The following is a 14132-nucleotide window of genomic DNA, read 5'->3' on the forward strand; positions in this document are numbered from 1 at the left end:
CAATGGTCCCCTCTTTCAACTCTTTCTGAACCATTCCTTTAAAGTATTGAGAGGATCCTGCAGTCTGGGCGCTGTTTCAGTGCTGGGAACACATTGGTGAGCAGGCAAAGGTGCTTCCAGTCTAGGTGAAGGGTGGAGGACAAGGCTTTCTAGAAAGTGCGGACAGCCTCAATAAAGGCCTGGAAGGGGAGGGAGGGGATCTTTTCTAGAACTGCACGCCTAGTGTATAGAGTTCATTAAATGGGAGGAAAAGTGAATCTTGAGGCTGGTGAGCTGAGCAGTGTCCAGACCATAAGCTTCTTCTGAGCTTGTAAAGAATTTGGGTTGCAATTTTACTGTGAGGGTAACAGGAGCCACTAAATGATTTTAAGGAAATTTGGAAGATGTTGATTTTAAACTATGTTCATTTACATATTGATATTTTAGTGTCAACTGGTGAATTTTAAGAAACTAATCAGCCATTAACTTCGTGTTCAGAAAGTCTCATTCAAGAAGTTTTTAAAGAATAACAATGAAAGACATTGGGGGAAAAAAAACAATGAAACGTAACACTTTATTATTATTTTTATCTTTGAAGGAATTCACCAAAGGTTTCATATTATGCTATGGCATCTTTAATTATAAAAATAAGCAAATAAAATAACTTGCATCTGTCATTACCATGATATGTTTCATAACCTTTATATGCACATGGAGCTTAAAAATGTAATTTAACAATAAATAATGACATATACCAGATATGCTCACTGTTTATTCCAGTACTCAGCTGAAAACCTAAATATCATTTAAATTATAAATACATAATGCAAATATAATGGCACAAAAATGTCTAAAGTGCAACCAAATCACAATAGAAGAATCATGCAAACTGGTCTAGGTCAGCCCGAATCACTCTGCAGGAAACACAGGATGAAGCTGGGGAGGTTTCAGGGAAAGTTAGGGGGACTGGGATGGGGAAAGAGAAGCAAAAAACTAGCAACATTGTGAGAACTGCTTCTTTCTGGATGTGTAGATATATGTATTATAAATACATATATAAATATCACTGTGGGGAGAAAAGGGGTTGGGTACCACGGTGTGAAGAGGTCACAGCAAAAAAAGAGAATGTACTGGACTGAAGAGAGAATTTTGCTAGGAATACCCATATACTACTTGTCGCATTGGGGTCCTGGTTTTGTGGGTTTGCGAAATGGACACAACACACACACTTTAATAGCTTTTCTGTTTTGGAGAAGTCAGTGTTGCCTGGGGTTAGGGGGCATGGGAGGGTGGGAGGGGGAGAGTCAACTTAGAGTATGGTCTACCTGATTTCCAAGAGGCTAAGGCAGTGTCCATATGTTTGGGGACCTGGGGATAGGGCAGTTCTGAGTATAAAAATGCTCTTAACAATCTGATGTCAGCACGCTTAGAGGCTGTGTGGGGACAAAGGCAGCAATGCTTGTGCTGCTGCTGCTGGGTCTGCTGCAATCGTTCTTGGTCCTTGAGCAGCACGTTACTGGTTTTAAAGGCTTTATGGTAAAGTTGTATTGCTTTTCATTTTCCTGGAGATGTTCCCTCCCTCCTCCCACCAGGATCCTTATCACTTGATTTGGTCAAATCTTGAGTTTAGCCTAGTGAGAGTCAAGCACCAATAGTTTCTACCTAAGCGAGTATGGAGTGGCCCTTACAGTCCTACCCGTCCACCCTCCTCCTCTCTCGACATTGACCTTTGGTGGGCAGTGACGTTCATAAGGGACTGTTGGGTTCAAGGACAGTGACCCTGAGAAACTACTGTTGTTCATAGATAGGTTAATCATTTGGCTTTGGTGGTTGCCATCTTGTAAACATCACGGCAGAAACGATCCAACCACCAGCTCTTTTTTTTTCCCTCTCTCTCTCTCTCTCTCTCTCTCTCTCTTTCTCTCTCTCTTTTACTTATTTATTTATTTATTGGCAATCCTACAGAGATGGCCCAGCTGCCAGGACTACTTTGGCAGGCAGCGTGCTACAGGACAAAAATGTAAGAGGAGTCTATTAAGGCTGGACAGGACAGCCCAGGGTTATTTGTACCCCCTCAGCCCCAAGTCCCCCAAACTGAATACCCAAAGGCTCATTGACTCATTCCTGATCAATTTCGTGGGAAGTCTCCCACCTGAGCAACAGTTTGCCTGAGTGCTAGGCACTGATGAAAGGTGGAGAGTAAAGAACTGCCACGTCCCAAGGTATAGTAGGCCTTCTCACACTCTTAGTGGTCCAAGCCAAAGGGATGCTCTTTTTGGTTCCTGTCATTCCCAGTTGGATGTGACAGAGCTGTTTCAGGATAGGTCTAAGTCAAGAGTAGCCACTGGGTTGAGGTGGGCTGGGAGATTAACATCTTACCTGGGGTCCTTCAGATAAACCTGTTGGTTTTTCCTATCTCATACAGGCCCATCTTAAGTTTTGATGTTGACAAAAACTACTTCTACCCCCTTAGTTATAAAAAAGGCCACAAGGAGCATTTATGTGGATATCTGGAAGTGAGATAGTTATTCCATTCCCAGGAAAAGAAAAATAAAGCTAAGTTACAAAACTAAATCTATATGCAATAAAGTTATTATATACTGCTTTGTTTAAGCAGAGTCCTCTGGAAATTTATGTACAGTACATTAGTTTTCAGCTATTTATATTCCACAGTTAGACGTTAAGATTCTCTGGTTTTAAGACAATTGTTAAAGATACTTTAAAGCTCTGAGCAGTTACAGTACATAAAGATGTTAGCTTTTTGTTTTTCATTAGATGCAAGAAGAGGCAGGCTCAAAGCCTGGTTGGAGAGCCAGGCTTGAGCAATTTGGTAAATGTATTGGAAAGGAAATTAGACATTGGAGAATCAAGACCATAAGACACTAGCTCATGAGAGATCAAGAATTCAAACATGACATTCATATTCGTCCATGGCCAGCACAGATTCATAACACGAATTCCATTTAACATCTTTATGAGCATTTAAGACATGCATTTAAATTAAGTTGCTTCTTATCAGCTAACTCTACTGGGGCAACCATTCTAAAGGGCTCCACATCTTCAAATTACAAGGACAGGGGGATTACATGAACCTTTTGTGTTTGAGAGTAGTTTTGAGGGGAGCTGGGAAAAGACATGGTAGAGGAAAGTGATAAAAGAGGGATTTTTTCTCCTGAGGAGAGGCAGAAAGATCACACATATTCTGCTGGTGGGAATGCTGCCATCGAGGAATGTTGGGATATTGGTTACAGAAGCCTAGTTTCATGCAATTTTTCTTTAAGGGGGCTAGAAAATAGGAACTACTTAAAAAAATCAAATCAGGCACAGTACACTCAAAGTTGGTGTGTGAACACCCTTAAATGACACTAGTTTGGTGAGGTTGTGAACACCTCTCCCTGGTCATGCACTCTCTGGCGAGGTGCGTTTGATGTGGGAGGGAGAGGTCACCTCACCTCGGAGGTTCCTGAGGAGAACTTTCAGCTTCTGTGGCTCATTGGTGCGTCTCCTGTTGAAGTCAGCTCGTGGGTGTGTTTGGGCACAGTGATCTGTCTGCAGGATGTGAAAGAGGCTGGCCATGTTGGGCCCAATTTTCTCCATCAGGCTGTCTCTGATTGTGCTAACAGTGTCTCCATCACATTCCAGTAGGCTTCGGACAAGTCTGTTATAGTATCTGCATTGGGAAAGAGAATGCAGGAGACGGCCATTCAGTGAGAACAAGGCAAACGAGCTTTCATCGGGGCTCCAGCCAACACTTATCCCAAATAGTTTACCAGCTGATAGTCACCTTGGCCTCTAATATTTGTGCAGTGTCTTATTAGTTTGAGTGCTTCCTGGATTTACAACACAGGTCTGCAAGACAGGTCTGTCTTTAAATTTAGAGCTCAGGGAATTTACTTTGGATAGTAGATGATGACAATGTGTAAAAGTTTTAGAAATAATTATAGAGCTAGATGGGGTTGTCAAGATCATTTAGTGACTAATTAATCATCTCATTTTACACAGATGAATCTAAGGTGGGACAGCTGAAGTGACTTGTCTAAGGTCACACACTGGGTTTATGGTAGAAGCAGGACTTCGTCAAATATCATGAGGTGAGCCAACACGCGACACATATTAATAGTCATTGCACATCCCTTCACCCTTTTCACCCAGCCCCACAACACCCCTCCACTCTGACAGCTGTCAGTCTGTTCTCTATCTATGAGTCTGTTTCTATTTTGCTTGTTAGTTTATTTTGTTCTTTAGATTCCACATATGAGTGAAATCATATGATACTTGTCTTTCTCTGACTGGTTTATTTCGCTTAGCGTAATACTCTTCAGGTCCATCAAAGCTGTCATGAAGGTGAAGGGATTAAGGAGAAAACAACAAACAAAACAAAACAAAACAAAAAACTCATAGACACAGACAGCAGCATGGTAATTACCACAGGGCAAGGGGTGTGTGGAAAGGTAGAAGAGTATAGGAGGGAAAAAAAGGTGATGAAAGGAGACTTGACTTGGGATGGTGAACACACAATACAAGGTACAGATGAATTGTTATAGAATTGCACACCTGAAATCTCTGTAATTTTATCATCCAATGTCACCCCAATAAATTCAATAAAACATAAAACTAAAATATAAATAAAAAATAGACATTGCACATAAATTTGCAGTTATTTTGATGCCTCTTTGTGATTTTCCTTTTTCTTGGTGGTGTGTGCTCAGGTGTATGGGCATATGAGTACATTTTCAGACTAAACTTCTATCTTTAAAGGAACCTCCTGTCTTCAGTGTCATTGTTCTCCAAAGGTATACTGTAGTGAGAGGGCCAAATTCCAGACAATGAGGCTATTCACATGGAAAGATTAGTGGTCTTTAGTGGTTCATGCTTCACTAATCTCAGGAAACCTTCTCTCACTGGTCTAGCTTTAGCTGGCCTCTTCCTTTTTTGGACATTTTATAGATATTTGGTTAGCATCATACAGGTCAGCATTTGATGGTTTTGTTTTCCTAGGTAAACTCTAACCTTATTGAAGGCAGGGATTTTGTCCTTTTATTTATACTTCTCATGTGCCAGTATCATCAGGCAATATTGCCCATTCACTGTCGATTTGTTGGTTTAATTTTGTGGCCACAGAGGAAACGGAGGTTTACAAATATAATTCTCTCCCATAAGTCATGATTCCCACAAGAAAAATTTATCTGTAGGTCTGGAAAGTATTACCCAAATTTGTGCTTGGTACAGATTAACTTCATCTTTGGTGCAAGTCTTTTAAGCATCCCAAACACTGCAGCCAAGTATTATAGCTCAGAAAGGATTAAACTCTCTAATATTTACAACATATAAATTATTTACCCTGTTCTTTGGGAAGACAGTTCAGTTATTTTCAAATTTGAGTTGGGATGTGTTTGCTCCATGTTGAGGTGGTGACAGTTGTCACCACCCATTAGCTCTGGGTTCACTAATAAGAGACTGTCCTGATGACAGTGATCTGAAGTATTTATGTGGGGAGACCCTTTCCTCAGAGGAACCTGAACATCACTGGGGCCACAAGATCTTCTGTGAAAAGAAACCTGTTTATTTTTAACTCACCTCACAGAGCACAGGATCAAACATCTTTCCAGAATAACTTAACCCCCAGAGAGGTCCTTTCAAGGATGTACAGTAAATAGGGTGGAACGTGGGTAATGAAGCAAAGCGGTCACCCTTCTGTGAGTGAGCAGAATGAATTTGGGGACCAAGAGAGAAGTGTCCTGTCTGGGTTTCAGACACAGTCCTGGCCCCACCCCACACACGAGGCTGGGCTATATCCAGCTGTTGTTAAAATTGGGATTCTCTGGCACAGAAACACATTTTCTACCCTTTGGAATGATAAAGCATATGAATCAAAGCAGAGCTCACTTGGATGGGAAAGTGGGGAGAAAAATGGTTTTGGAAAAGCTGAGAATAAGCTACTCTGTAGCAATAGCTTCAGAAGTCTACATACCCACATAGGTCCCCATCCATCTCTTTACTTGTGGGTTCTGCTAGCTCATGGGTCCCCTGGATCTCTTTGTCCAGTTCACAGAGTAATTAGATAGTAGAGAATGAGGTTTCTGATTCTTACTCCCCTGTCCCCCAAATAAGGACTTTATAACTTATAAGTTACCTTTTCACTTCTAGAAAGAACAATTCACACCAAATGACCTCCCAAATGGGCTGGAGAAGATGGTCTTTGCTTAGATCAACATTGAAAGTCTTGTTTGGCTGAAAAATTCTAACACCAGTTAGGAAACACAGCTTCTGTAGCTGGCCTTGCCTATTTGAGGCCAGGTGGGTCCCCTGGCCCCACTTAGTCAAACCTACTCTCCTGCTCCTGCTCTTGCCTTTACTGTTGCTTCCTCTGCTAGCAGATGTCCCATCTGTGTTTGGTGTTTCTTGATGATGGCCCTTGCCAGCCTGGTTGCTTTTAGTGACTCCCTCCAAATCTACCCTTGGCTTCTCTCTTGGACCTTTTTAGCTCAACAAGGGCAGGCTAAGAGGGCTCCTTGGAACAGAAGACACTCATGGCTCCAATAGCAGCTCCTCCAAGTGTGGAAAATCTGTCAGGCTCTCCATTTGCCAGGGCAAGCAGCAGGTTAATCCTGGCCATCTCCATTTAGGGCTGGAATATGGCATTGAACTCTGGGACTATGTGAGTTAATGAGATAGAACTTTGCTATCTATAAGCCACTAAGTGAGATTATTGAAGAGATCGTGTCTCCAGTAAAAGTTGACTTAGTAACTGTCACATATTTACTGAGCACCATCTTGTTCAAGTAAGATGTGTCTTCTCTTTGAGGAGAGAATGCACACAAATCTAATTGTTGATCACCCTGGGGCACATTTATTCAGTTCTGCTTGGTAGTCTATTTTTGGATGGTGGATGTATCCTGCAGGCTTTACTGGCTACCATTTTTGAAGCGGAAATCAAATAGCTTGGCTCAAGGCCATGTGAGTTCTAGGCCCAACTTTGTCATTTACCAGCTGTGTGACCTTCAGCAGGTCACTCCCCTCTCTGGGCCTCTGTTCTTTAATCAGTAAAATGAGGCAGTTAGTCTAGATAATTTCTCTGGTCATTGTCAGCTGTGACATGCAATGTTTCTAGTGATTTGATATGTATGATCCTTCTTAATTTAATAGAAACAGTACAGCTCTGTCTAAGGTCCATCCTTTGCAGGAAGAGTTAGAACAAATCAAGATTTCTTTCTTCATTTTTATGGAGTTGGGGGGGTGTGTCGGAAATCTGCAACAAAGACTTGATGGGCTAAATGTTTGGATCACCCTGCTTAGAAGGACTTTTTAAAGCAAGTTTCTTCCTTCCTACTTTAAAAATTCCATCACTAACTTTTTTTTCTTGGTAAAGAATAAGATCAGATATTCTCCATAGCTACTGTTTCAGCCATGCTTACCCAAATACACACTGCCTAGGAACGCTCTGTGTGAGGGTTTATAAATAGTCCTTTGTTTCCCTTGATCAATATTATTCTTCTGTTTCCTGTTCCCTATGCATGCCCTAGAGAGCTGGAAGTGTCGTCCGTATTCCCACTCTGGATGTGGACTGGTCTAGTTCCTTCCCCAGCCTCACACTGCCCAACCTCCCGATCAATTTTATTTGCTTCTCTCATGATTGAAAGGCAAGTTTGCAAATTCGGCCAGGGGGGCACTCCAGCTATCCTCATGGAAAACTTCCTTGTTCTGGCTCCTGGTCAGGTCACAGGCTTTTGGATTCTCCCAGGCCCAAATCTCAGGCTAGATAAGTCACAGGAAGGTGGAATGAACCTGTAACTACTTCCTTTCACAATTCTGTGCCAGTTGGCATAAGTTAGCGTGTAGCTATGGTGGGACAGAGGCTGGGAAAGCAGGATGTTTCAGGAGAGTGAGGAGCTTAAATAGAGCAAATCAAGCCCAAAATGGAACCGGAAATCTCTACAGTTCTCAGCAGGAATAATATCAGCCAGTTGAAGTGAAATAATTGGAGAAAGGTAAGAGTTGCATGGAAGGTTCTGATCTTTCAGAAGTGGCCATCCCTCACCCCCACTTTCCTAATACCTGTGATTCCCCTAAGATTAAAGAAAGAGATGCGATGGTTTTCTAAGGGTGGTGAGATGAGGCACTAATTGGAAGTAATGGCCTGATTAAAACGATTACTGGTCTCTTCTGAGATAGTCAGGATCACCAGTCTAGAATTTGTGCCTCCTTTCTATAGACTACTCCCTTCATCTTGGAGGGTGATGCTCACTTAAAATAGATTAGCATTGCCTTAAATTGGTTACATGCCACATTATGGATCATGAATAGTCACCAGGTTTTTAAAGTTCAACATATATAATAATGGCTTTGCTAACATACTCCTGCCCCCCAGCTGCTACACAAATGGCATCCTTTATCCCTAGCCCCAGGTCAGACTAAGCACTCTTTATTTCTCTTCCTTCTGGTGAAGGGTGTCTCCAGCAACTAGCCAGGTTCTTTTTTCTTCCCAGGTGTATAAGAATCTTCCTATGAGAATTTTAAGACCAAGGTCAATATAAAGAGACAGGCCATTTGAGATAAATGCTGGATATGCTTTTCCTGTCTTGAGGAACTCATTGAGGACCCATGGCACTGTGGCTTTCAAGGACCAAACAAAGGATGTTTATAAATTGACACCAGGTTCTGAAGAGCACTGACCTGTAGTTAAGAGTGAATTGGAAATTTTACAAAGTTTTAATGTCAGGGGCTTAACCTTTCCCGATGGAGGAGCTCCTTTCCTCATCTTCCAGTTGCCTTTATGAATGTGCCTGAATCTCTGGGAAACACCAGAGGACTAGGCCGTTGCCACTATCTGAGGAAGGGTGGCAGTACCTGGCTGGGAAACTAATCAGGTTAAGTCTGCATTAGCTCCCAGGTAGTCGGAGTAACATGAATAGGACTGATCTTTGTGAATATGTCAGGATTTGTTTGGAGAGAAAAAGAATCATAGCACTTCAGGATTGGGAGTCAAGCTTTAGTCCAACAGGCATCACAGTAGGCTGAACTTGAACTTGACCATACCTCCGTGCCAGCCCCACCAGTATCTCTCTTAACTTGATCACGCTTGAGGAAGCCCAGGTCTTGCTGGGAACTTTCTAGGCCATGGAGTGAGGATGTCATCCCTCTCATGTGTTAGGTGTTCACCACTGGCTGGTGAAAACTGAGCCAGAGGTACAGAAAAGCACAAGGCTTAGGCATTACCAGCTCAGTGGCTTTGGGCCACATAAGGTGAGAATGTGATCTGGGCAGTCACCGGGACATCATTCCAGGAAATCTAGGACTAGAGGAATGGGATAACATTGGTTTGGAAGGGAACATGGGAGTCATCTAGATTAGCCATTTCACTTGTCACAAAGGAAAGGTCAGTCCCAGGGAAGTGAGATGGCTTGCTCTCGGCTACCTAGTGAAGTATCTGATTGGGCTTGGGGCTCACTCAAAATACATGCAGGCTTAAAGGACTGCATTATGACATTTGACCAGAGCTTTTATAATGGCTAATTGTACTGTGCATAGTCATTCAGCCAAATGTGATGTCTCAAAAGCTTGTTTCCATAAACTTCACCATTCCCTTCAGGCTTATGGCAAGAAACTGACCATGAAAATATACCTAGGGTTGCGGAAAATGAAGCTTTCTATTAGCTACATGGGAAGACTTTTCCTATAACAGTAAAAAAAAAATCCAGTCTGCTTAAGCTGTCACAACCAATCACAAACACATTTTTTCCTGCAAAAGCTGGGAAGACTGCAAGCTAAAATAAGAGCATGACTGTGGCAATTTAAACCCCCTTCTGTGTCTGGCTCTGCCAGCCAATCACTCCCTCTTCCACCCTAATTGCAAAAAAAGTAGACTCATTTTGTACCTGTTGGAGAAGTGGTTGGGGAGCTGCACGACTTCTGTGATGGCTTCGGGGTTCCGCTTGGCGATGCTGCACACGTTCAGCTTGCTGTAGCACTCCTCCTGCACCTCAGCAATCATCCTCTGGAAAGTGGAGCACCTCCGAATGGCGAGGAAGACCTTGGCGGTGACCCCGTTGGCAATGCACTTCAAGCTCTCCTTGACAAATGCTTTTCCCTGCCAAGGAAAGGGGTCGGAGGAAAACCTTTAGCTCGAGCTGACAAGAGAGGACAGGGCCTACAATGTGTGGAACTTAGGGGGCTCCTGGCACTGTGCTGTGGCCATCTGCATGTCCTTGCAATGAGAAAACTGTGTGCGTGGCCAGGATGAAAAAATGTCCCTCTTCTCTGAGACTACCTTGAGAACTGAGCTCCACAGAAATAAAATGAGACAAGAGGAAAAAAGGAGAGAGAGAGGAACTATAAACTACAACCCTGCAGCTTAAAAATAGCCATAATATGGCTTTGTATCCTTGGGATTGAGACTTTGATAACTCAAACTACAAACTAGTAGTTAGTATGCTAGGCCATACTGTGAGAAGAACTTATTTGTTAGAAGAATATTTTTATTTCCTGTTGATAAAGCCAAGTTTTCTGCTTATCACCCCTGCCTTATAAGATAGCCTCTGTCAGCATGTTACAATCGTGCCTTAGAGTGGGTGGGGGAATGTCTTCTACAGAACCTATATCCAGGCCAAAAATGTGTGTATGTGTGTGTGTACTACACACATCGGAGATGAGAATTTAGAGTGGGGAGGCTAGGAGGAGAGCTGGTTCCCTACAAGCCTGGTTCCTAAGCACAATAGTCTAACATACTGTTAAAGACAAGCAGCCAGTGGGAGGAAGGGGTCAAGGTCTTATTACCTGAGTGTCAAATTTAGCAGCGCTGTACAAGAAGGATTTACAGATGTCATACATCCCATCTGTGTCACAGGTGGAGTTTTCCAGGCATGCAAAAGCCCCACAGCCAACCTGCAGAGCACTGTTGAGGCAGCGAACCACTTCAGCTGAAAAAGACAAGCCCATCCAATCTGAGTCAGACAAGAGGGTGGTTCCAATGGGTCCAGTTGGTGTGGTGGGAACATTCAAGGACATGGGGTCAGAACTTACGGTAGGTGTCTGTGATGGGCCAGTAGATAGACTCATTGAGAGGGGTGGGTGGTGAGAAAGTGCGGGGCCAGGTGGATCCCTTTGGCTCATAAAAGCCAGGGCACTTGAAGGAGAGGGAATGTGTTTTCCCTCTGGGCTACATGCTCCGGCCTCCCCGTTGCCACACAGTTTGGGGGGCTGGAGAGGAAGGTTGGAGTCCGTAGGATGCATGGTGCTTGAAACAGCTCTGCAGAGCCAACAGGCATCACTTAGGGCCTGAAAGCAGGAGAGGCAAAGCAGTGGCTGGTGGTCAGGGTTAGGAGGTGCAAGGGCCAGGGCGTCCATTTGGCTCCCGAAAATGCACTCCAGAGTAATAAGGATGGAATTTTAGTCTAAATGGCCGGGAAGAAGTTGCCAGGAGTCCCTTCCGAATTAGGGCTTTTAACTTACCTTCATATTGGCAGATGGCAATTTGAGCCGTCCATGTTTCACCCCAACCCCCACCAGAGGACAGTGCTTAGAGGTATGCATAATGTTTCTCATATTAAAAGGCCTTTTTTTTGGGGGGGGGGGGAGAGAGAGAGAGAGAGAGAGAGAGAGAGAGAGAGAGCGAGAGAGAGTCAGGTATGGAATAAAAAGGCCGTGGCACCCCTTGTGCAAGACTGGAAGAAAACTGCAAAGAACTTGCATGAGGCTTTCTACATTCTGGATAAGATCTCCCATAAAAGTAATTTCTCTCCTACAGAAGGGGGGTGTTCTGGCAGGCAGCTCTGCAAGAAATGATCTGCAGCCTTCATGCCATAGGATTCTCCTCTGAGATCAAAAGCATGGTTCGGTTAGGCTTCCCCTCCCCCTCCCGCCACCCGCAGCCTCTGGGATGTTACAAGTCATTTCCCTAATTATATATTTTCACGGGTTCAAATTATAACTTTGCTCTGAGCAGTTTTAATATGCATTAGGGTTGCCATTGTTTTAGGCAAGCTCGACTTGTGAATCACGGCATCTCTATAGCAACTAAGTACAAAAGGAAGTGAAGCAAAGCCCTTCTCTCGGCAGGGACCTGCTCTTGCGAGGGGAGCGTCGTCTGCAGCATTTGGACACCTGCGATCCCAGCTCTGCTGACAGTTGGGGGAGCGAGGCAGCAATGAATGAGGAGCCAGGCAGACAAGCAAAGTCAAAAGGCAGAGGTGTCAGAGACGGCTTCCTAAGGACTCTTTTCCCTTGGAGGCCAAGCGAATACGCGATGAACTGCTCCAGGGGTCGGGACTAGAGCGAGACCTTCCCTCGGAGAAACAGCTGCTACGTTTCAGAAATACTCCTTTCCAAGGGGCTCGCTGGCCACGGGCGGCATGGGCGACTGAATGGAGCCAGAGAGAGAGAGAGAGAGAGAGAGAGAGAGAGAGAGAGAGAGAGAGAGCGAGCACCGGGAGGAAGAGGAGGAGCAGTGTGGGGGGTGGGATGTGTAGGGTTGTCTCTGAATCTGCTCGGGATTTGTCAGACTTGAGGGCTATGGCTCCCTAAATCAATCTGCAGAGGGAGATTTCGGTGTGCTCCCCGAAGGGGTGGGGAAGTCAAGTTACAGGGTCTTAAGGGTAAAGAAAGAGGGGCATCAGCCCCATCATGCCTCACCTTAAGATCAGCTTCGGCTTCTGGAAGTATAGAGAGCGCTTTGAAGCATGCCAACATTCAAGCCTCTCCCCGCCCCCTCCCCCCCCCAAGAGGGTACGTGCCAGATTTCAGGCAATCAGGCTAGGCTTATGCAATGAAATACCCTCAGCAGAGCGCCCAGCTTCTTCGTTAGTTGCGTGCAATTTATTAAACAAAGGAGCTCCACTTCCTAAGGCTATTGGATTACCCTGGCAGTTTATTGCCATCAGGCATGAAGCACATTTATTATCAAGATCAGCCGTCACAGACACAGTTGCAAAAGCGAGAGGCAAATGAGGACAGCTCTTTGGGGGAGAAACCGGTCCTGGGTTTGCCGCTTACCTGAGTTCTGAGCTGCCACCCGGGGTTTCCTGGGGCTCACAGAATCATTCTGCTCCGCCTCATGGGTTGCAGAAGCACTGATCACCAGCACCAGAAGCACTGCTGAGTTTTGGAGCATTCTCTGAGAAGTTTCCGCTAAGTTGTTGGTTTTTTTTTTTCCTCCCCCCCCTTTCCTCTTTCCCTCTCCCGGCTCGAGGGAAGATGTGGATCTGGATACACTGAAAGCCTAGGTGAGGATTCGATGAGGATTTTTTTTGTTGTTGCTGCTGATGCTGCTCCTGCTGAGCTTCCTCTGCTGCTGCTACTGCTGCTGTTGCTGCTGCTGCTGCTGTGGCTGCAGTCGCTGCTTCTTGCACCTCTGGCTTTTGCAAACTGGGGGCCCAAGAGCTGCACCCAGGGGTTTTATAGCCGTTCTTATCGGTCCTTAGGATCAGGGACCAATCAGGTCCCTCAACTGGTCTGGCTAGCCAATGGGAGGGCAAGCTCATTGGGCTGGAGCTGTTTGACTTCTTAGAAATATTTTCCAGCAAATTAAAAGTACCTGCTGCCAATGTTTCATATGTGTGTGTGTGACTGTATGTGCATAGATGTATGAAAAAGCTATTTTCATGGAATTAAAGGATAACTTTGTATTGCTCGAACCAAGGGAAAACCATATGGCAATCTCAACAAGGTGCTTTGGAAATCTATCCATCTTTAAAAAAATGAGCTGAGGGTTGGGAGTGGGTAGTGAGAGCAGGATGGGGGAGTGTGCTCTCTTTGGATTTTCATTCAATCTCATTATAACAGTTTTACTCTAATTTTAATAGCACATTCTCTGTTTTGTAAGCCACACACACACTCCCTTCCCATCTTCTCTGCATATGCATGTTCCCAGGTCTGTGATGCATTTTGATTGTATGTGAGTATTCTGAGTTCTCACTCACATATAGGAGCCCCCAAGGAGGGACATATATGAGCGGAAGGGTCCTGATGAACAGGGGCATGGCAACTCTGAGCTGTGGCCCCACATTCCCTATTGCTTAGCTTTATGACCCTGGCCGAGTCTTTTTACCTCAATCCATCTTTGTTTCCAAGCTGTGAAATGTCAAGGTTAGCATTCCTGAGGCCTCTAACACTATGATTTTCTAGTCACACAAATGAACCTTGACCCCATCTTTTTAATC

The 14132-nt window shown here is 44.4% G+C and overlaps 1 protein-coding gene across 2 annotated transcripts; it reads right to left on the minus strand.

Annotated features, from left to right (window-relative positions):
* Positions 1 to 529: 529 nt before the first annotated feature.
* Positions 530 to 13307, minus strand: STC1 (stanniocalcin 1). Of its 2 annotated transcripts, XM_080673355.1 has the most exons (5): positions 12967 to 13307; positions 10753 to 10895; positions 9855 to 10066; positions 3432 to 3649; positions 530 to 3368 (listed from the first exon to the last, which is right to left on the minus strand). In XM_080673355.1, exons 1-5 carry the CDS (start codon positions 13082 to 13084, stop codon positions 3292 to 3294), a joined length of 768 nt encoding a protein of 255 aa, XP_080529481.1. In that variant the 5' UTR covers positions 13085 to 13307; the 3' UTR covers positions 530 to 3291. The 2 variants fall into 2 exon arrangements, with proteins under 2 accessions (XP_080529481.1, XP_080529482.1); XM_080673356.1 differs by having other exon boundaries at positions 530 to 3649.
* Between the last annotated feature and the right edge of the window lie 825 nt (positions 13308 to 14132).

This window comes from Plecotus auritus (genome assembly GCF_963455305.1).
Source record: "Plecotus auritus genome assembly, chromosome: 6".
Classification (NCBI taxonomy): Eukaryota; Metazoa; Chordata; class Mammalia; order Chiroptera; family Vespertilionidae; genus Plecotus; species Plecotus auritus.